Here is a 21,150-nt window from a genome sequence, read left to right on the forward strand (position 1 = left end):
TGGAGCTGCTGGCCTTTAATTCCCCTGGGCCAGGCTGCAGCTCTGCTCCAGCCCTCAGCTCCAGGACTCCAGAGGCAGAGTCCCTGGCCCTCTGGCCAAGGAAGAGGTGACACTGACCTACCCTGGGGCGTCGTCCCCAGACATTCATGAGCTGGAGAGGCTGCCTCCGGCTTCCTCCCTGCACCATCCCAGGGCAAGCCCAGCCGAAGCTTGTCCTGAGCCCAGCTCGACAGAAAGAACGTATTTCCTTGGTTTGCTACAAATTCTTTGTAGGACTTACAGGGGTTCCCAGCACCCCCTACCACTTCCCAACTGCTGTGTCCTTACTGCCCATCCCCATCCCCCATCCTGGGGCAGTGCCTGTCCCCACAGCAGCAGTAAGTCTAGTCCAGTACCTCCTTGATGAGCAATTCTTTGAGACTGGGGGGTGGCGTGGGGGTCAGACCTGCTTCCTGCAGGGCCTGGAGGCGGGCCTCTGATTGGCGTTTGTCCAGGCCCAGGCGCCAGGAGAGCCGCACGTGGGCCTCCAGAAAGGGTGCCAGCAGAGGGTGGGGGTTCTTATCCCCCAGCAGTTGCAAGGCTCTCTCACAGCACGCCCGGGCCTCCCCAGGGTCCTCCAGCTCCTGGTGGCACACAGCCAGCCCAGCCAGGGTCAGCAGAGGGCGGTCTGGGCCCGAGGGGGTGCCTAGCTGGGTCTGCAGCTGCCAGGCATTGGCCCATAGTGCCACAGCCTCACGATAGAGGCCAGTGCAGGTGAGGCTCTGTGCCCGTCGCAGCTCAGGCAGCACGAAGAAGTCCTGCAGGTCCGGGGCGTGGCGCAGCTCGGGCACCGCCTGCAGGTGGCTCAGAAACTGCTCGAAGGCCCGGCTGCGGCGGGCGATGGTCTCCGCGGTAAAATTCCGGCGCAGGCGCTTCCGGGGGAAGGAGATGGCAGCCATGGGGCCCCGGAACTGTCGCTGCAGGTTTCGGTGCAACCGCTCAAAGTCCGAGTAGCGGCGAGAGATCTGGGCTGGCTGGCGATCAGGTGGCCCTGGACCCATCACGGCGAGGGTGTAGAGCTGCGGGGAGGGTGGGGTCAGGGCAGGTGTGAATTGTCCATGTACCCCTCCCCTCCCCACACCCGCACTTCAAGCTCTGTTCCCCCACCTCTCCCCTTAGTCCCTGAGACTGGGCCCAGGAGGGTGGGAGCTGCTGGGGCAGCAGCTAGGGAGCCCAGTCCCATCTTACCTGAGGCTCGTCTGAAATGACCCAGGCCCAACGCAGCACGGGGAGAGAAAGACAGAGATGAGCTTCAGTGCCTAGAGCTGCCACCCCTTTTGTCGCTTCCAGGGAGCACTCCCTTCCCATAGGGTAGTTAGCTCTTCTGATAGCCTCTCTGGAAAACCAGCGGTGAGCTGAAACCCAGGCGACTTTCTTGGGCCTCTGAACCAACCTTCAGGACCAGCCTGGGGCTTTGCTCCACTCTGGACCAGAGCCCCCACCTCCTTAGCTAGGTTATTCCAAACGGGCGGAGAGGTCTTCAGACAGCCCTGGTAGCGGTCCTTGTGAAAAGGACATTGGGCACTGCACGAACTCCTGGGCAGCTACTCCCCTTGAGGTGTGTATCCTCAGGCAAGGCAGTGCTCCCCCTTGGGTCCGCCCTCCTCTCTAGTGAACGAAGCACTGGCCTAGGTCATGTCTACTCAAGTGGAATGTGTATAAATACATGTTGGTCCTGAGATTTTAGGTGCTATGTGCTGCAGTAAATAACACTGAATCAGAGACAAGAGGTGACTCCCCCTAATTTGAATCCTGGCTACGGATTAAGAGGCTCTCAGTCTGATTTTTAAAATGCCTTCCCCAACACTTCTCATCTCCACCTTGAGAAAAGTGCTAGAAAGCAAATCTCCGGGCAGAGCCTTCGGGCAATAGCATTCACACACGGTTTAATGACACGGTGTCATTTTTCACGGATTTTATTGTATTAATTTTTATGGTTCTCTTTATGGCAAACTAGGCTTTCCCCATACGGTAGAACTTTAAAACCTTTTGAACTTGTTTAAGACGAAAAATGTTAAGCAAGGAGTAGTACAAGTAGCATTTAGCCAGGACAAGAATTGTGAAGGTGGTACTGGAAGGACCAGTGTCTGAGAAACACGGGGCAGGATGACCGTGAAGCTGAGAACCTGAACACCGATTAATCTAGCATAATGCTGAGCCACCAGACTTAAAAGGGGGGATTAGTGAGCATCTGGTGTTGAAGGCACACCAACACCAAACCCAGACTTTTCTCGAATTTGCTCTGCGAAACTGCCAACATTACAGCCACCTCTGGTCAATTAGGCTTGCTTATTCTATACTTCTCTGGAAGATTCAGTGTACGGTAATATTTTAAAGGATTAAGAAGTTTAACCTTGGGGTGCCTGGGTGGCTCAGTCCGTTGAGCATCTGACTTTGGCTCAGGTCATGATCTCACAGTTCGTGGGTTCGAGCCCCATGTCAGGCTCTGTGCTGGCAGCTCAGAGCCTGGAGCCTGCCTCAGATTCTGTGTCTCCTCTCTCTATCTGCCCCCCAACCCCCGCCCCGCTTGTGCTGTCTCTCGCTCTAAAAAATAAATGAACATTACAAAATAAAAAAAAAAAAGAAGTTTAACCTTAAAGAAATTTATTTTATTCTTCAATTCTGCTTTCCCAAAACATATCGACTGCAAATCTTTTTTTTTTTTTTAATTTTCTTTTTTAAAGGAACAATTGTTAACATTCCCGGAAAACAATTTCCTGCAGAATACACTTCAAGAAGCATTGGTCTAAAATGACCCCTTATATTTATCTAGCTTTTACTTTTAGTTTTTTGGCAAAAAGAAAACATTTTAGATCCATTTTCTCATCTGACTCATCAAACACGTCCCCCCAAGTCTCACAGCTGGCAAATGGCCCCGCTGGGATTGACACCCAGGCCAACCTAATTCCACAGCCTGTGCTCTTAACCCCCAGAAGTGAAGTCAGGATGTAGGGTCCCCACTGGACAGAGAAGGGGATTTGTCTCCCCAAACACGGGTCAGGACCTATCTGGCCATCCTGCTCTGTCTTATCATTCTCTTCCCAGAGTCCCACCCCCACCGTGCTGCCCAGCTGCTCCTCGGGGTCCTTCTCTTGTGCATGACGCCTGGCTGGGACTTTTGCCACTCAAGACTAGATCATCAGAGGCATCCCTGCTCAAATTGGAGCAGGCACCCCATGGGCGTGGCCCCTGTTTACTAACAGCAGCGGAGAGGAATGGAGAGAGGCCCAGATGTGGGACAGTGCTACAGGCCCCTTTCCTGCTGAGTCAGAAATGGAGGAGGGTGGCGAAGATGAGGGATGTCTGAGGCAGGGAGCTGCCACTGCCCAGACTGGCCAGGTCGGGCTGGGGCTCAGGACCTGGCGACCTCATTCTCCATGTCAGTTTCTCCTTTCCACAGCAAGGAAAACAGACTCCAAGGCCTTCCCCCACACTGCTTTTCATGCTAACCCCACCTACCCCCTAAATCCAGCCCTCAGAACAACATCATGGGGTACAGTGTGGGTGCCTGGGAACTGGGTTGTAAGGATGCCACAACAGGCCCTACCTGGATGCCAGACATTTTCAAGCCAAGGTTAAGTCATAATAATAGAGGTGCCATTTTATCAAGCACTTCATAATGCCAGGCACAATGCTAAGGGCTTTCTTTCTGTGCACTGTCTCATTTAACTTCTGCAACTGCTCAGATGAGAAAATAGCATTATCAAGGTTACACAACGCACCGAAGGTCAAACAGCTGGTAATAAATGGGATCTGAATCAAGATCTGGATCCAAAACCCTTTTTTTTTTTTTTTTTAACCACTAACCAATGCAACTTGGGTTTCAGGTCTGACCCAGATAATATTTTTTCCTATATATCTTGTATTTTGCTACAGTCTGCAAAACCTAGGGTTGGGGGGCACACACACCAGTTCTCTTTAGTCTCAAAACCAGGATCGGGGGCAGGTCCATAATCCCTCAGAGAAGCTACATCATTTGCCTGAGGACTTGCTCAAGTTATATCTCCTTTCTGGCCTCAGTTTCCCCATCCCTAAAAAATGAAGTGATCCTTTAGAACTACACAGCCAGACTGCCCCCCTCAGGAAGTTGGAGTCTCCCCTACTTAGCCAGAGTTCTAAACTCACAGCCCAGGGGTTCCTGGACCCTCACTCACCACGTACTTGGAGGGCGGGTCCTTGACCACGTTGGCGCTGGTCACCTCGAAGAGCAAACGCTGGGGAACCAGGGTGTTCCGGGACTTCTTCCAGAAATCCTGCAACTGCCTTGTGAGGGGCTGACTGCCCCGCTGCCCATCAGGTGGGGGGCTTCGTTCTGCATGAGCACATGACCAGTTACATCAATGGGCCTGGGGCTAAGGTCGACATAAACCACATGCAGTGACCTCACTCATCCTCCCAACAGGTGAGACAGGCTTTATCTCCATTTGACATAAATGTAAACCGAAAGCCAGGGAGAGGTCTGGGGCCAAACACCGCGCCTAGCAGAGCAGACGGCCGACTCTGAATAAATATTTCCACCCCCCCAAACATCGCGAGCACATTGTTCGGATTTGTACATCCCGGATCCTGTACATTTAATGCCTGCAGCAACCTCGAGATGGGAGTGATTTCCCCCATTTGACACGAGGGACAACTTGGCTCAGAGAGGTGTTGTGATTCTCTCAAGGTCACACAGCCAAGAGGTGGCTGGGGTGGAGGCCTAATGGAGCCCCAGGTCCCGCCTCTGTCCTCGGGAACTCGCCTGCATCTTCCCCCGACGCCCCGTCCCCGGCCGGCAGCGGGTCGGGGCCAATCTCTCCGTCGTCCTCGTCGTCCTCCTCCTCTTCGTCCTCGGCGCTGGTGAAGCTGAGGGTGCCGCTGAGGCGGGAGGACAGGCCCTCGGCGTCGTCGTCCTCTAGCTCCGAGCTCTCCGGGAACTGCTCGGCCTCCGGGCCGGCCGCCGCCTCCCCCGGGCTGTCGCCGGCCAGGGCGTGCCGCAGCCGGTGCAGGAGCCGTGAGGCCATGGCACCCTGGGGGGAGCGCGCGACGCTGGGGCTGGGGCCGGGGAGGGAGGGAGACCGCCCCCCCCAACCGCGCGAGAAGGGGCGGGCCCAGTCAGGGGAGGGAGGGAGGGGTGCCGCGGAGGCCCCGCCCCTGCCCGTTGGGGGTCCTGCGAGCCCCGGGCGTCGCCTGGCGTCGTTTCCCTCCCACCCACGCAGCCCAGGGCCGAGCTCTGCCCGGGAGCGGCTGGGACCCTCCCCTTGTCTCTTTCGCCCCTTGGCGCGTCTCTCCCTCCGGCGCCCGCTGTGCACTCAGCGGCGCGCGGTCCCCCGGGGTCCGAGTGCAGTCCCGGCAGCTTACCGAGGCCGGCCGGGCTTCCCCGGGCTCAGGCCGCTCCGAGCGCCGCTCCGGCCGCTTCCTGCCGCCGCCCCGCCCCCGGCCCCGCCCGCTCCCCGGAGCCTCCCGGGAATCCCGGGCCTTTCGCTCCGGGAGGGACTTGGGAATCCTGGGTAGGCCTGGGCGAACCCGAGCCTCCTGCGGGATCCTACCCAATCTAAGGGGGCTCACGCCCTCAGTGAAACCTCCCGCTCGTCCCGAAGATCCCGTCAGTCCCGGTTGGCCCCAATCTGTCCCACAATCTCCACCCAGCACTCTTAACTTTCCAAAGTCATTATGGAAATGACTTGGAAGCCCATCTCTGGTAAAAATTTGAGGCCAGGAGAAGACACGTGATCTGAGTTGGAATCTGGCCTCGATGAGCCTAGGTTTTCTCCTATGTAAAACAGGAATAATTAAAACTAGTACTAATTTTTCAGCCTTTGAAAGGGCACTGACTGGTTCAGTGCCTGGCACAGAGCAGAGGCTGACAGATTGATCAGTTACATAGTGATTATTGTTTCCATAGTGTTCTCAGGTTCTTACAACTTCATAATTTCATTTGAGCCTCACACATAGGAAGTAGCAAACGGGGAAGTGAGATCCAGAAAGGCAGAGTTACTTGCCCAGAGTCACACAGCTTGCCAGAGGTTTCTGAATGTGGGGCCTTGCAGCCTAGGTCTCCTGAGTTCCTAATTCTGGTTTTGTTTTGTTTTGTTTTTTCCCCCCACACACGGGAGGCGTGGTAATCTCAGCAGCTCTTCTAAAGGGCTGGCTGTGTTTCATCTTTTACCAGGAGGTCAGCAGGAGGAAGAATTTATTGTCACTTCTTGTCAAAAGCCCAAACTATCAGTCCCTAGCAGGGCAGATATTGTTGGTTATACAATTAAACAAATAAAATCTCTCTGACAATCGTTCCTACCCTTTTTGAATGGCACAAGAGAGAGGTGGAGGGAAATCGCTTTGAATGGAAAACATACTCCCTGCCCCCCTATGTGCAGAAAAGGCAGGGCTTTCATTTGAGGCTCCACTGTGTCCTACATCCTGTTCTAGGCACTTTATATGGGGTCACATGTCACACTCAACCTCTTGGGGGAGGGGCTGTTATTGGACAATAATGGTCCATTTTCAGGATGAAGAGGCAAATTGACTTCCCCAAAATCCAGAGCTAGGAAATAGGGGAGCTGGGATTTAGGGCCAAGTCTGTGTAATTTCAAGGCTCTAACTACTCTTCATTCAGCTTAGCAGTAGGGTGTTGGGGCAAAAAAGGCCCCCTTCATTCATTGATTGATTCAACACTCACTTATTCACCAAACACCAAACAAGAATATTAAGTTGTATTTTGGCATGTTTCACAAGTCTGGGTACAAGGCAGGTATTCAAAAAAACCATGGGTTGTCAGAAATCTGGTTTGGCACTTCTATTTTACAGATGGGAGGTCTGAAGATCAGTGAGGGGAAGGGACCTACCTTGGGTCATACAAACAGGACCAGAACTAGATCTCCTGATGTCTTGTATCCTCCACTATCCTTGGATTCTGTGTAATATCTCCCTATAGCCTCCCTGAGAGATGGTCATTGAATTCCTGATTGCATACATTCAGTAACAGGAAGCTCATTATCTCCTGAGGCTTCCCGTTCCTGTTACGATTCAACCACGACAGTTAGGAAGTTCCTTCTCATAACCAGATGTCACCCAGTTCAGTTAGTCTTATAAAGAACAAGATATTTATTGAGCACTTGCTAAGTGCCACGTGCTGAGGTGCTGCGGAATGCAGTGATGACCAGGTAAGTGTCTCTGGTCCACGGAACTCAGAACAGGTCATGTCATGTGGCATGCTCAAGGATATGATTGAAGAAACTACCAGAAAACCACCCTGGACTGCTTTGGCCCAGGTAGAGGAGGAGGGATCCTGAAGGAAGTGATGTTATTTTTGATTTGTATTTTTTTTTGCAACTAATCTCTACACCGAACATGGGGCTCGAACTCAAGATCCCAAGATCAAGAGTCGCATGCTCCACCGACTGAGCCAGCCAAACACCACAAGGAAATGATGTTAAAGCTGAGAAAGACGGGGATGTCTGGGTGGCTCAGTTGGTTAAGTGTCCGACTTCGGCTTAGGTCATGGTCTCGTGGTTTGTGAGCTCGAGCCCCGCATCAGGTTCTCTGTCAGCACAGATCCTCTATCCGCCCCCCGCTCTGCCCCTCCTCTGCTTGTTCTCTCTCTCTCTCTCTCAAAATAAATAAATAAACTTAAAAAAATTTGAGAAAGATGACAGGGAAGTAGGCAGGTATAGAGAAAGAAGACAGAATTACTGGCAAGAAAAAAACCCAGCATGTACAAAGACCTGAAGGCTAGAAAAGGTGATGTTTGGAGCCGCATTTTAGTCTGACCAGAGCAGCAGGCAAGATGTGGAGGAAAGGGGATTGGGATTAGAGGGGTCAAGGGGAATAGATACATTCGGACCTTCTGTATTTCCCTGAATAAATGAAAGAACAAATCAGGGAACAAATGATTGCCGAGGGTTCCACACGCTGTTCCAAAGGAATCCTGCAGTTCCAGGGCTCACATCCAAATTGGAATCCCCTGGTGTCGCTGCCCCTTGGCCCTCTGCCTGGACAGGGGAGGCCTTCTGTAGCCTGGCCTAGCTCCACTGAGCTTTTCTTGGGAATGTCTATAAATAGAGGAAGATGGGCTGGGCTGCCACTGTCCGTCTGCCTTCGTTGGAATCCAGCCTCCTTTCACTGGCCCCAGGCTCTGTGCTTAGTTGTCTTAGTGCTCTTTGTGTTGACTTAGCCACTGTCCACAGCATCACCTACCCCTCCAACATCCACCCTAGGCTCTGTGGATTCTCGGGGTGGACCCCCTCTGGACTGGACTCGCTCTGCACATCCCTTCGCTCTCCGGACGGCCAGCTGAGCTGCTCCAGACTTCCTCACCGAGCTCTAGGAACGGGCCAGCTGCCCCTTTACCCACGTAGAGAACCTGCCCCTAGTCCTCTAGTCTCCCTCTCCCTCAAAAAAGTGAATCCCAAACATCTTTTCCCTGGAGAAGGTGTATTTGAGAGATGGATCTGCTTTATTTCTTTTCTTTTCTTGTTTCTCTTTTAAAAATTTTTAGGTTTATTTATTTTGAGAGAGAGAAACAGAGCACGTGAGTGAGGGAGGGGCAGAGAGAGAGGCAGAGAGAGAGAATCTCAGGCAGGCTCCTTGCTATCAGCACAGAGCCCGATGTGGGGCTCGAACTCACAAACTCTGAGATCATGACCTGAGCTGAAGTCAAGAGCCCCATACTTAACCAACTGAGTCATCTAGGAGCCCCTTGGGAACTGCTTTCAAAGTTTATTTCTCCTCCAACTGCATACCCATTTCCCGGACCCCTCCATAGATTTCTTATTTGGATAGGACTTCCCTTGAGGATTAATAAGAATCACCCAACATGACTATAGACCTTTACGATTTACAAAGGTCCCCCAGGAGAAGGGAATAATAATAGCTTCTACCTCAGAGGATGAGCACCAGATGAGATCACGTGGTTAAAATGCTTAGCACAGAGTGTGGCACGTCGTAGAGGTTCACAAACCGTGGCTGTCACTTCCTCCTCGCCCCCTCCCCTGCCTTCTACCATGGTTCAAAGACAGGACATTCCACTTGCCAAGCATCAACCCTCTGGAGCTGGCACAAGCTAGGTGACTTGTACCTGGGCCCCCGTTTACCGTGGTCTCTCTGTGAGGGAAGTTATGACCGTCCCCATCTCCGTCTCGCAGAGAAGGAAACTGAAGCTCAGAGTGGCATCGTCACCTGCCTAAGAGTGCATAGCTTGCAGAGACAGGATTTGGATCTTGGGTTTTAGACTTCAAGTTTTATTCTCTTCCCAGTCTACCTTGCTGCCTCACTTGTCTGTCTTCTGATTGTCCTTACCCATCTTGGAGCAAACATGATTCTTGAGCAGGGGCTTGCTAAGGCGGTGAGCGGGGCGGGTTCTCCTCCCAAGAATCTAGGACATCAAGGCCTGCCACCTGCTCAGAGGCTTAAATTTCTCTGCAAGGGCCCTTGGCTAAATTAGGTAATGGGCTAGGACTCTGGGATGGGGCGGGGGTTGGGGGGGAGGCACTCACTGACCCCAGGATCTGATTGGCTGGGGCAGCCAGTCCTGGGGAGCAGGGAGGTGGGAGGGGAGGGAGCCCCTACAAATCCTAGGGGCTGGAGCAGGCCAGGGCAACTTTGGGTGGTGGAGTGTCTGAGGCGGTGACCTACAGCAGAGGAGGCCCTGTGACTAGCAACCATGGTAAGGACAAGAAAGGACTTCAGCCCTTTGCTTGCTGGAGCACCTCTGGACCTCTTCCAGGCCAGATCTGGGTGCTCTGTAGTCCAGTAATTGGATGTTTGAAGATGGACCGTGAAGGTTCCTGGAGCCTGGGTATCTAGAAGGAAGCCTGGGGAAGACTTGGACTTCTCTAGAAAGGGGAGGGCTGGGATGTTCCGGGTATTGCCAACTCCCTGCAGACCTGAGGCTTTGGCAGTGTTGGTCATGGAAGTGTGAGGGGGTCCTAGCTTGTCTCTCTCATGGTAGAGGTGGGGACTCCGAGGGCCAGAGTGAGTCACCCAGTGAGCCAGTGGCAGGAGTGGGCTAGAGGCCTTGCCAAACCTTCCTACTGCCAGTGAGAGAAGACTCTTCTGGAAGAGGGGAGGTTTGCAGGGTCTCAAGTCCAAGAGCTTCAAGGGTGAGGAGAAGGGGCAGAAGAGGACAGGCCCCAGCCTCTCAGAGAGGGGTTCTAATCTGGGGCTGTTATGTCTGCTGAGGTCCCCCACCCCACTTCACTTCAAGGGGTAACTAGACCCTGGAGGACAGCTGCTGTGGCCCACGCCAGACTAAAAATAGCCGACTCTCCTTCATGGACAAGGAGGAGGGAGGAGGGGAGGGGGGGCAAGGAGGAAGGCATCAGCCAGCCCGCCAAAGAACACCTTGGCCACCTCAGCCCCTCCTCCTCACCAGCCTCAGTCCAAAGCCCCATAGCCAGTTGGCTTGGCTTGCATGTGGCCAGATCCCCTCTCTCGAAATCTTACTTTCACCTCCACAAGGCCCCCATTATATTCGGCCCAGCATGAGTGGTATTTACTCCTATGACTGAATGATAAGAAGGAAGCTTAAAATCTCCATCTCAGCAAGTTCTTGGAGGGGAGGGATGCTGTGTCTGAATCTTCTTGGTTTCAGTGCCTAGTCTTTGGCCTGATGGGCACTTAGTAGGTGCTCAGCGACTTTGCGTTGCATTATTGTTTATTTGAGAACATACGTTTATTGAGCACCTATTACAGTGCCAGGCTCTGTCAGGAGCTAGGGAAAAGTGGGAAATCATGCTGGAATAGTGCTGGCACTTTACAAAACCCTTTCACACCCCCAATGCTATCTCATCTCTGAGAAGCTGCTGAGAAGAGATAAAGTTACAATAAGTGACTTGCCCAAGGTTAGTGGGTTAGGGATTCCTGACTTGGCATCTGACTGGCAAGTTTGAAGACCTTGGGCGTAATCCGTTTTCTCCCTAGTCCTTCATAACTGGGGCCAGGTGCTGTGAGAACATGCAGAAGGTGTTGCTAGTTTGGCATTGTTCTTCTGGAAGACCAAAGGGCATTGACAGAAGGGGGTTAAAGAGAATGGGGTTGAGACAAGAATGAGCTTGGGGGTCTGCCCCTTCTTCTCTCTGACTCTGCGTCTTCTGCAGACGGACCAGCAGGCAGAGGCCCGGTCCTACCTCAGCGAGGAGATGATCGCTGGTGAGTGCAGGTGGGCGGGCGGGCTGTTGGGGGGATGTGTGCTGGGCAACGGTGTTTGAACAGGGTGGGAGACAAGGTATGAGGCTGACAGTCCAGGCAGCCCCACTTCAGTCTTCTGCCTCCTTCCTCCGGCAGAGTTCAAGGCCGCCTTCGACATGTTTGACGCTGACGGTGGCGGGGACATCAGCGTCAAGGAGTTGGGCACGGTGATGAGGATGCTGGGCCAGACACCCACCAAAGAGGAGCTGGATGCCATCATCGAGGAGGTGGACGAGGACGGTGAGCTGGTGGCCCTCCAAGGCAGGGCTGGGACGGTGGCGGGAGAGGTGGGCATCCAGGGCTCAGGCTCACTCACCACCTGCTCCCCACAGGCAGCGGCACCATCGACTTCGAGGAGTTCTTGGTCATGATGGTGCGCCAGATGAAAGAGGATGCGAAGGGGAAGAGCGAGGAGGAGCTGGCCGAGTGTTTCCGCATCTTCGACAGGTGCACTGGGGGCCTGGGAGCCGAGAAGGCGCTGGGCTGGGCGAGTCTGGCCGGCAGGGCACTTACATTCTCGGAGTGGGGTGGCGGTGAGGGAGGGGAGGCGTCGACGTGGCCAGGGCAGCTCGCCCCTGCCTGCCCTGAGCCCTACTCTGTCCCTTCGCTTCAAAGGAACGCAGACGGCTACATCGATGCGGAAGAGCTGGCTGAGATTTTCAAGGCCTCCGGGGAGCACGTGACGGACGACGAGATCGAATCCCTGATGAAAGACGGTGACAAGAACAACGACGGCCGCATTGACTTCGACGGTGAGGGCCGCGACAGCTTGGTGGCGGTGGGCCGGGGGCCGGGGGGCGCGCCACGCGGGAACGTCCGGGGCGTGGCACCCACATGAACGTCCTTGGCTTTGTGGGCAGGGTGGGGAGCTCTCGGCGGTTTTGTGCAAGATTTCCTCCCCCTCTCCTTCCCCGCAGAGTTCCTGAAGATGATGGAAGGCGTGCAGTAAGAAGCCGGCTTCTCCTCTGCCCCGACCGCGCGTCCCTCGGGCCGGGGCGGTGCCACCCCGCCCCGTCCCACTCTCCGCCCCGGGAGGGAGGCGCGGCCCCTGCTGGCTCTGTGTCCAGAAAGAATAAAAACAGACGCTGAGAAGCACGTAGCCTGAGTGAGGGGAGGAGCAGGGGAGTGGGTGTCATGGCCCGCCGGGCTGGGCCGTGGTCCAGGGCGCCACCCGAGCGCACTTGGGATCCGAGGAGGGGCGACCCGAGTTGCCTGACGCGCCGACGCGCTGGTCAGGTTCCCGGCCGGCTCCCGGTAGCTGGCGCTGGGCGTGGGCAGCTCGGCCGACGGGCTGCGGTGGCGCCTGGCGCTGGAGGAGGGTGGCCGGGGCCTTGGGGCTGTCGGGGTGAGTGAGGGTGCCTGGGATGGGGGTAGGGTGAGGGCGCCGCAGGCGACCGAGGCCCCTTTCCTTCCCTACCGTCCCTCCTTTCTGGAGCCTTTTTGGGTCTTCGGTGCAGACTGCCGGGGTGGGGAGGGAAAGGGGAGTATCCGTCCGTTCCAGGCAGCATTCGTTCCTGCGTGACTTTTTCTACTTCGTCTGTTCTGACGTCTTCGTCTCCACCCTGGACCCCTGCCTCCAGTCCCGGCCAACGCGCTCAACACACGGCCGTCAGCACGATGGAGCCAAAAGAAATTTGACCTTGCTCCTCCCCCGTTGAAAGACCTTCAAGGCTCCCCATTGCTTCTAGAATCCAATCCAAATTCCTTTCCCCTCCTTCCCTCCCCTCTGGGCTCCAGTCACGCTGGGCGATTTGTCACTCCTGCCCTGGACAGTGGGGGTGCACTTTCAAGCCTTCTGGCTTTTGCTCCTGCCTTCTCCCTCCTTGGAATGGCCTTCCTCCTCTAAAAAGCCTGGCAAGTTTCTCAGCCCAGCTCAGATACCACGTCAAAGATACCAGGACCCAGCTCAGACACCACCTTCTCCCTTGATCCCTTCTCCCACTGGCTGTGCTCTGGCTTCTGTAACTCTTTGTGCACGACTCAATCACAGCAGGCAGCAGGTCAAATCTAATGCCGTGCAGTGGTGCCTTAGCTTTAGAGGCAGGGTGCCTCTGAATGAGTTTGAACCCTCACTGCCATGACAAACCACTCTGTAATTCAGTTTCCTACTCTGTAAAATGGGGATAATGAGAATTATCACAACCTTGCAGGGTTGTGAGAACAAGTTAGTTTGTTAGTGCAGAGCGCTTAGAACAGAGTGTGACACGTACTAATTCTATTATTATTTTTAAATGTTTATTTTAACAAATAAGTACCTTCGAGAGCCCCACGTGGGGCTCGAACTCTTGAACAGTGAGATCCTGACCTGAGCCGGAGTCAGACGCTTAACCCAACCGAGCCACCCAGGAGCCCCACTAATGCCGTTATTAATATCACTACTACCACGTTGAAACCCTGACTTGTGCGGTTATTCATCGCTACAGTCCTCCCTTTCCAGTTCCTTCGTGTTCTTGGCTCCCCTTTCTGAGGCATTCATGTTTCCCAGTTTCTATTTCCAGCCGGGGTCAGCACTCATCACCAGGACCGCTTGCTGTGTGCCGTGCCTTGCGGGCCTGTCTGATTGATGCACACAACCCTAGAGGCAGGCAGAGGCTGTTCTCTCCGTTTTACAGCGGAGGAAGGCGATGACGTACCCGGGCACACACATGTGGAAACAGGAGCAAGGCTCTTAACTGTGGCACCACCTACCTGTGGACAGTTCTCCCTAGCTGCCCTTAGAACTTCACACCCGTCCTGCTCTAATCTCATAAATTCCCCATCTCAGAGATGGCACCCTGGAGTTCTGGAGCCGCCTTCCCACCCGCAGTTTGCTCTGGCCTGCTGCTTTCCTTCTCTGTCTCCTTACTCTTTTATCCGTCCTCTCCGAGCCCGCTCGGTGTTGTGACTCAGAACAGTAGTTAACCTCCTGGCCGTTCCCTCCCCTCAAGGCTGCCAGAAGCAGCTTTCTGATACCAAGTCCTACTCAAGGCTTTATTAGGTGCCTCAAGGTAAAGCCCCTGTATTTTATCATTTTTACTTTTTTAAAGTTTATTTATTTTGAGAGAGAGAGTGAGAGGACTGAGAGCAGGAGGGGCAGAGAGAATCCCAAGCAGGCTCCATGCTATCAGCAGAGTCTGGCGTGGGGCTCGAACTCATGAACCATAAGATAATGACCTGAGCTTGAAACCAAGAGTCAGTCGCTTAACTGACTGAGCCGCCCGGGTGCCCCAGAACCTTCTCGGTAAAGGCCTTTAAATTTTTTTTTTTTTAATTTTTTTTAAACGTTTATTTATTTTTGAGACAGAGAGAGACAGAGCATGAATGGGGGAGGGGCAGGGAGAGAGGGAGACACAGAATCGGAAGCAGTCTCCAGGCTCTGAACCATCAGCCCAGAGCTCAACGCGGGGCTCGAACTCACGGATCGCGAGATCGTGACCTGAGCTGAAGTTGGACGCTTAACCGACTGCGCCACCCAGGCGCCCCAAAGACCTTTAATTTAAAGGCCTTACAAGCCCTTTGCGACCTGACGTCCATGCCACTATGCCCTCCTTGATTCTCCTGGTCTTTGTGCCCCACCTCTGAGCTTTCATAGTACCCAACATCTAAGGAGGGCTTACCACATGCCAGGCACTACTCTAAGGTCTGTCTATCCTATGAGGTAGCTACTAATATTTCCATTTTACAGAGTGGTTTAGTCTAAATGTATGCAAGTAACGGAGGGGTGTGGGGATTCTAACAATTGTTCTGCCTGTGAGGTCTGAGCTCTTAACCACCACTCTTATGGCACTTATTCAACCCCCACTGACCTGCCTGTCTGCCCCCTGAACTTCAGCCTCTGAGGACAGGACTGTGTTTTTTCCCCTGCTTGATCCCCAGCCCCAAGCACAGGGCTTGTACTGCAGGCACTCAGTAATGGTATGGGGCGAATGGGAACAATACCTTCTCCGTCTTGTTGCAAGTGCCAGAAACCTAAATCAAATGGACTTAAACTAAAAAGGGATTTGCTGGCTCACGAAACTGGGATGCTAAGGCGTCAGCTGGAGGCCAGTCTCAATGTCACCTCCATCTCCCAGCTACTGGCCGCTGCTTGGCTTTCTCCCATCTGCAATTGTCTGCACCAGCTGCCCAGACTCCCTCCTCTTTTAAGCAACCCTGTTAGTAAAATCATTCTACTTTCTCCCAGGGATTAATTCTAAGGAACACTCTGATTGGTTCTGAGCTATAGTCCACCCCTGTGACTGACACAAGGCAGGCCATGTGGCCATCTGGGTGGCCCAACAATTGGATCAAGGACCACGTGGAGAGAAGCCTCCTAATGCAGACAAAAAAATATACCTGCCTTGGCCAGCATTTAGTAAGAACCATCTTAGTGCTACTTTCTGAGCTGTCTTCTTAGACATCCTCTAGTCAGGTATTTTCAAAGTTGAGAGAGCCTCAGAATCCCGGAGTGCTTGTTGGGGCCAAGAATTTGCATTTCTAACAAGTTCCAGGTGGAAGGGCCACGCCTTGAGAACACCGCTCATCTTCTCATCTTCAACTTCGGGAGGAATGCAGACCCTCAGGCCCCACACAGACCCACTGAATCAGCATTTGCATTGGAGGTAGAGCCCAGGCAGACTTCTCTGCACATCCGACTGGGCAGCACTGCCGGGAGAGCTAGCCACACAGTGTCATCCAAATCCCATCCCAGATCCCCAGGCCACTTGTCACCTGCCTGCTCCATGGGGGCACAGAGCAGGGAAGGAGCCTGGGCTGGCAGGAATAAGAGAAAAGTGAGAACCTTCCTGATGCCTCCCCCCCCCGCCCCCCCCCCCCCCAAGGCCTGCACAGTCAGCTGCTGACAGAGCTGGGTGAGGCCAAGACCCAGGCGGTGTTGGAGGGCATCTTGCTGCTGTGTTGGTCCACGTTGGAGATTTTCCTGCAGTACCTGGGCTGGGGCCATCACCTTACTCCACCCTTCCCCCTGCCCAGACCCCAGCTGGTCAGCACAGGAGTTTCCTCTCAGGGCCCCAAAGGCTGGGGCCTGTGACAGGCCAATGGAGAGGGCCTAGGGGCTGGGGGCCTGGGCCAGTGGGTGCAGGAGCGGGAGGAATCGCTGGTGAGGAGTGGGTGAATGTGAGTGGGGGCATGGGGGGCCTGGGGTAAGGGGGGAGTCGGGAGCTGTCCTGAGGTCTCTGCCCGGGAAGAGGCATTCCCGGGCTGTCTCCCAGACCCCAGGCCTGCTTAGGGTGAGCTGAGTGCTTTCCTTTTCCTTTTTCAGGACCAGAACATCCCGCCATAAAGTAGGTGGCTGGTCCTCACCTCCCAACCCCCTCGTGTGTGCACATGTGTGCACGTACACGCTTTCTTTTTTAATTTTTTTTTTTAACATTTATTTTTGAGACAGAGCGAGACAGAGCATGAACGGGGGAGGGTCAGAGAGAGGGAGACACAGAATCTGAAACAGGCTCCAGGCTCTGAGCTGTCAGCACAGAGCCTGACGTGGGGCTCAAACTCACGGACCACGAGATCATGACCTGAGCTGAAGTCAGACGCTTAACCGACTGAGCCACCCAGGCGCCCCCGTACACGCTTTCTCATTCAGCCTCATCTGTAACTCAGCTGGGCAGCTCCAGTATCCACTGACGTCCCTGGTTCATGTCACAACTCTACAGAGGCATTTTGTGAGACCCATCTTACAGGGGAGGAATCAGATGCAGTCATGAAATGACTAAGCTCATAGAGGAACGAGTCCTCGTCACCCCTGCGCAGCCACACAGCCTCTCAGCTGCTTCTAGTCCCTAGAGAGGAGCAGGGCAAGGGCCTGGACCCTACTCCACCCATGCTGAACACTCCCAACCCTGGGGAAATTACAAGGCAACTTGTACACAAAAAACAAAAAAAAAAAAACCAACCAATGTATTTATTTAATATATTCATCACAAGGGCTCAACCAGACACTTAATTTAAAAAACAGAAACAAAACAAAAATAACACCACAGTTTAAGATACAGAGTCCTAGGCAGAAATGAAGGAAAGGACAGACCATCTAAGGAGAAAATAAAAAGACAATACAAGGAAAGAGGCTAGACAGTCAGGGTTCTTGGCTGGAGACCTGCTTTGAGTAGGTTTCTTGCAGATACTTCTTGAATGCTGAAAGAGAACAGGCAGGTATCAGGGAGTGGTGGGGACAGGGGTTAAGATGCACATGAGGGCAAGCAAGGGTACGAAATCTGGGGAGCTGGAGAGGATTTCTTAGTACAACAGAGTCCCTTTTGCTGCCCACCCAGTCAGGTCTTGGGGAGGGGTTCTGCTTCCAGTGAGGCTGGGGAGGTGACTGGGGGGCCTCAGTGAGCAAATCGTTTGCACAAAGCTTTGCCTTCTACTTAAAAAGCCCCTCAACCTACATTAACGTGGAAAGAGTTTCCTGATTTTTATAGCAAACAGGCAAATCAGAAAACACCAAGGCAGAGGCAGAAGTGGATTCCCTAGGTTGACATCCACTCCCAACCCAGTCCTCAGGACACAATCCCAAGTCACCAAGATCCTTCTGTGTGAGGGAGCCTTTGAAGGCTGGGGAGGGATCACCCGGTGCTGGGAAAGGATGGAGGACCCACCTGTGGGGTTTTTCCAGAGCTCAGCAGCATGTGTGTTCAAAGGGCTATCGATGTTAGGTTCTGTGGACGGACAGAAAGAGAATGATCAGTAGGGGTAGAAGAGGCTGGCCTGGGGGAATCCCGGGAGGCCTGACAGCTTCCTGGGTTCAGGGGACGGGCTGGTCTCAGAAGTCACCTCCTAGCAGGCTCTGGATGGACAGCAGGATGGTCCTGACATCATACAAGGCAGACCACTTGTCCTTCAGGATGTCCAAGCAGATGTTACCCTGGGTGTCCACGTTGGGGTGGTAGCAGGGCGTGAGGAACTTGACCGTGGGCGCATTGTAAGGGTAGCCACTGGGGAACTCCAGGGAGAGTTTATACCTCAGGTCCTCGTATACCTGGCATCGGAGAAACAGGTGGGGAGTATACCTCCCACCCTGAGCCTCACAGCCCAACCCAAGCCCCAGAAAGGGGCTTGCTAGGACCTTTGAGTTTATCTGGGACTTGACAAAAGACAAAGTGTTGCAATGGCTCTGGTTCTTTCTCGCATATCTGGCAGGGACATCAGTGATCCTTGTCCTACAGATAAGGGGCGTAAACTGGCATCCTGAGGGCTACCACAGCTGTGCTTTAGTCAGTTATAACATTAGATACTAACATGTAAAAACCAGGATGTTTTAGACATATATTCAGATTTTTTTATTTTTTAAAAGATTTTATTTTTACGTAATCGCTATACCCAACGTGGGTATAGACACAACCCCAAGATCGAGAGTCACACGTTACACTGACTGAGCCAGCCAGGCACTCGTGGATTCTGACTAATCGTAAACCAGATGTGGAGCAGGGTGCCTGGGTGGCTCAGTCGGTTAAGCGTCTGACTTTGGCTCAGGTCATGAACTTGCGGTTTGTGAGTTTGAGCCCTGCACTGGGCTCTGTGCTGACAGCTCAGGGCCTGGAGCCTGCTTCGGATTCGGTGTCTCCCTCTCTCTCTGCCCCTAACCCATTCGCATTCTGTCTCGGTCTCTCTCAAAAGTAAATAAACATTAAAAAAAATTAAAAATAAAATACCCCAAAACTCACCAACCAAAACCCAGACGTGCAGCAATGGCAAGCTGCCATCTTGGGACTTACTTGAGCCCTTTCATCGGCCAAAGTCCTCATGTACCCTCCATTCTCCTTTTTGTCTGGCCCCCTGTAGGCACTTAAGATGGGAAGCCCTGCTTTAAACCCAACCTCTTACTGTACAGAGGGAGAGACGAGGCCATAGGCTCAGAGCACAAGAACACAACAGGGGAACGTCCTGCCAGGCTGAAGACTTGAAGCTGACCTGCACTTGGATTTCTCCCCAGACCCAGCCAAGTCACACTCACCAACCTCAACCCTACACTTACTGTGCCAGCTGCTCCATGGATGGTCCCCACCCATTTGAAAAGGTTGTCGGATTCAGGGAAGGCAGAAATTCCTTTGTCACCAGACATCTGGGGGAAGAAACAACACCTGCTGGGCTGCAGACTACACTTTGAGGGGTCAGTGGGTGAACTCCTTCCTCTGAAGCGCATCACATTTTGATCCAAAATAAAGCAACCAGACCAAATTGACAGGCTTTTCTGGGGAAGTGATTCAGTTCTTGGGGGCTGAACCTTCCCCTTTGGGGAGGGGTACTGGGTATGTTAAGGAGAGAGGGGTTATGCAGAGAAGCAGAAGGGAGCTCTGTACTTCCAATCTTGTTGGATGCTGGGAATTTAACTGAGCATGCCAGTGAGTGCTGGTTACACACAAAGCCTCCATTAGATCTACATAGGGGCACTGAAGGATTTGAGTTGATATTCAGGGTTAATGCAGACAAGGTCAACTGGGAAGAAGCATTTCAAAGTATGACAGGATTAAGAATATTAAGGGTGGAGAGCAGGGTATGGGTAAATCTCCAGGCAAGGAAGTAGGACCAGGCAGGATAGAGGGAAAGCCTTGTATGGTTTCAGGGAACTGTATTTTAGAGAGAACTTCATGGTGGGGGTGGGGGTGGGATGTGGAGTAGACACTGCTGGAAGGAAAGGTGTAGGTGGGGTATATTAACTTCTTCCCAGAAGGGCGCAAACTGGACTCATGTTTTAATCCCCTGCACTATGTCTAGCAAAGAACCTGATGTAGGAAAGTCGCTGATTAGCGGAGGTGAGTGGGAGGTGGAGGGTGGAAGAACTGGTTGGGGGTCTGGGCAGGTAGTCACTCACCATAAGGGTCATCAGCTCCTGCTGTAGCCTGCAAAATGAGTGCTGGGAGTCATCTGGGAGTCTGGAGGAGCCAGGGCTCCAGGCGGTGCTTCTCCCCCCACCCCAATCTCTCTGGAGGAGCTGTTATGGAGGGTTCCCTTACCCCGAGGTCAGACTTCAGCGGGGGCACACACTCATTTCCACTTCCATAGGAGGGTCCCAGTGAGTCCTCACCCTTCCTAATTCCAGGCTCCCGCAGGGCGGTCTGGCTTGTTCTTAACTCCCTCAGCTTCTCTGACGTCTCTCCCCGTGCCGGGTCCCAATTTCTACCCACTTCCGTCCCCACTCTCCCCCGCGCCAGGTCACCGAAGGTCCCAGTCACACTTTCATCTTGGCTTACCCGCGGAGGATCCTGGCAGCCTGCCTCCCCCTTCGTCCTCCTTCGGGAGGCCCTCCCAGGGCGGCCCGAGCTCCCGGAGTGCCCTCCTGTCCCCGTATCTGCCCGCTCAAGGAGGAGGTGGGGGCCCGGAAGTCCGAGGTCTCGACCCCAAGGCCCAGGGCGTGCTGGGCACGGCCAGTGTTACCTCCACACCGCTCACCTCTTGCCCACGGGGCCCCGGGCAGCGCCCCCGCTGGGCTCGGCTCCTTTGCGGGCGGCGGCGACGCTGGCGGCGGCTGGGTCGCGGTTCTGGGAAGCCATCCGGGCGGCGCAGGCAGGGAGACAGGAACTCGGAGAGCACAACTGCAACTGCAGGGCTGGGGGCCCGCCCGCCCGCGTTTGAATTGTAACCCTCCGGCGGCACCAGCCAATCAGCGGCTCGCTTGGGTTTGATCCAGCCAATGAGGAGCGCCAGAGCACTCTGTAACTGCGCAACTGCTAGACCCACCCTCCAGCGTACCACTATTGGGCGGCAGGAACAGACTTCTGATCGACGATTGGTAGAAGAGGCCGCCATTAACTAACGGATCTGCAGCGGATTGGTGGCCTTTGGAAAACGCCGACCATTAAAGGGCCAAGAAAAAGTCCACGTGGGATGATGAACCCTTCCAGGACAAACGCCGGGTTGCGGCGGGGAACCGCCGGCGCGGTCAGCCAGGATCCCTACGCCCAGGGGAAGGGAGCGTCCGGGTCTCGTCGACATTGGTACTTCTTCCCTCAACCCGGAAACCCCTGCTCC

The 21,150-nt window shown here is 54.0% G+C and overlaps 3 protein-coding genes and 1 long non-coding RNA gene across 7 annotated transcripts; 2 read left to right on the top strand and 2 right to left on the bottom strand.

The window, feature by feature from the left end:
• SNX21 (sorting nexin family member 21) lies at positions 1-9,319 on the bottom strand. The gene is made up of 5 exons (XM_053201348.1): positions 9,316-9,319; positions 5,380-5,927; positions 4,781-5,048; positions 4,194-4,351; positions 1-1,058 (listed from the first exon to the last, which is right to left on the bottom strand). The coding sequence occupies exons 1-5, from the start codon at positions 9,317-9,319 to the stop codon at positions 384-386; spliced, it is 1,653 nt and encodes a 550-aa protein (XP_053057323.1). The 3' UTR covers positions 1-383.
• A 256-nt stretch (positions 9,320-9,575) lies between these two features.
• On the top strand, positions 9,576-12,297 carry TNNC2 (troponin C2, fast skeletal type). The gene is made up of 6 exons (XM_015065435.3): positions 9,576-9,682; positions 11,115-11,166; positions 11,302-11,445; positions 11,538-11,652; positions 11,821-11,957; positions 12,123-12,297. The coding sequence occupies exons 1-6, from the start codon at positions 9,680-9,682 to the stop codon at positions 12,152-12,154; spliced, it is 483 nt and encodes a 160-aa protein (XP_014920921.1). The 5' UTR covers positions 9,576-9,679; the 3' UTR covers positions 12,155-12,297.
• Positions 12,298-14,736: 2,439 nt separating this feature from the next.
• On the top strand, positions 14,737-19,546 carry LOC128311109 (uncharacterized). Its single transcript, XR_008289082.1, has 3 exons — positions 14,737-15,785; positions 16,445-16,519; positions 18,964-19,546. It is a non-coding gene; the product is annotated as an uncharacterized LOC128311109 (long non-coding RNA).
• On the bottom strand, positions 17,074-20,943 carry UBE2C (ubiquitin conjugating enzyme E2 C). Of its 4 annotated transcripts, none has more exons than XM_015065437.3 (6): positions 20,572-20,738; positions 19,994-20,021; positions 19,157-19,243; positions 17,956-18,160; positions 17,781-17,840; positions 17,074-17,316 (listed from the first exon to the last, which is right to left on the bottom strand). In XM_015065437.3, the coding sequence occupies exons 1-6, from the start codon at positions 20,670-20,672 to the stop codon at positions 17,258-17,260; spliced, it is 540 nt and encodes a 179-aa protein (XP_014920923.2). In that variant the 5' UTR covers positions 20,673-20,738; the 3' UTR covers positions 17,074-17,257. The 4 variants fall into 4 exon arrangements, with proteins under 4 accessions (XP_014920923.2, XP_014920924.1, XP_053055865.1 ...); XM_015065438.3 differs by lacking the exon at positions 20,572-20,738 and adding an exon at positions 20,373-20,556; XM_053199890.1 differs by lacking the exon at positions 20,572-20,738 and adding an exon at positions 20,207-20,332.
• Between the last annotated feature and the right edge of the window lie 207 nt (positions 20,944-21,150).

Source organism: Acinonyx jubatus, chromosome A3 (genome assembly GCF_027475565.1).
Source record: "Acinonyx jubatus isolate Ajub_Pintada_27869175 chromosome A3, VMU_Ajub_asm_v1.0, whole genome shotgun sequence".
Lineage (NCBI taxonomy): Eukaryota > Metazoa > Chordata > Mammalia > Carnivora > Felidae > Acinonyx > Acinonyx jubatus.

What these genes read in the sequence shown, in the direction of transcription:
- UBE2C (XM_027070216.2), bottom strand. Translation starts at nt 20,928, where the DNA reads ATGGCGGCCTCTTCTACCAATCGTCGATCAGAAGTCTGTTCCTGCCGC. An exon ending in TCCATGGAGCAGCTGGCACA is followed by an intron (nt 18,161 to 19,156) that starts GTAAGTGTAGGG and finishes CTCCGATGCCAG; the next exon opens with GTATACGAGGACCTGAGGTA. An exon ending in GCTCTGGAAAAACCCCACAG is followed by an intron (nt 17,317 to 17,780) that starts GTGGGTCCTCCA and finishes GTTCTCTTTCAG; the next exon opens with CATTCAAGAAGTATCTGCAA.
- SNX21 (XM_053201348.1), bottom strand. An exon ending in GGGAAGCCCGGCCGGCCTCG is followed by an intron (nt 5,049 to 5,379) that starts GTAAGCTGCCGG and finishes CGCTCCCCCCAG; the next exon opens with GGTGCCATGGCCTCACGGCT. An exon ending in ACCCGCCCTCCAAGTACGTG is followed by an intron (nt 1,059 to 4,193) that starts GTGAGTGAGGGT and finishes CCCTCCCCGCAG; the next exon opens with CTCTACACCCTCGCCGTGAT.
- TNNC2 (XM_015065435.3), top strand. An exon ending in CAGCGAGGAGATGATCGCTG is followed by an intron (nt 11,167 to 11,301) that starts GTGAGTGCAGGT and finishes TTCCTCCGGCAG; the next exon opens with AGTTCAAGGCCGCCTTCGAC. An exon ending in CGAGGAGGTGGACGAGGACG is followed by an intron (nt 11,446 to 11,537) that starts GTGAGCTGGTGG and finishes TGCTCCCCACAG; the next exon opens with GCAGCGGCACCATCGACTTC.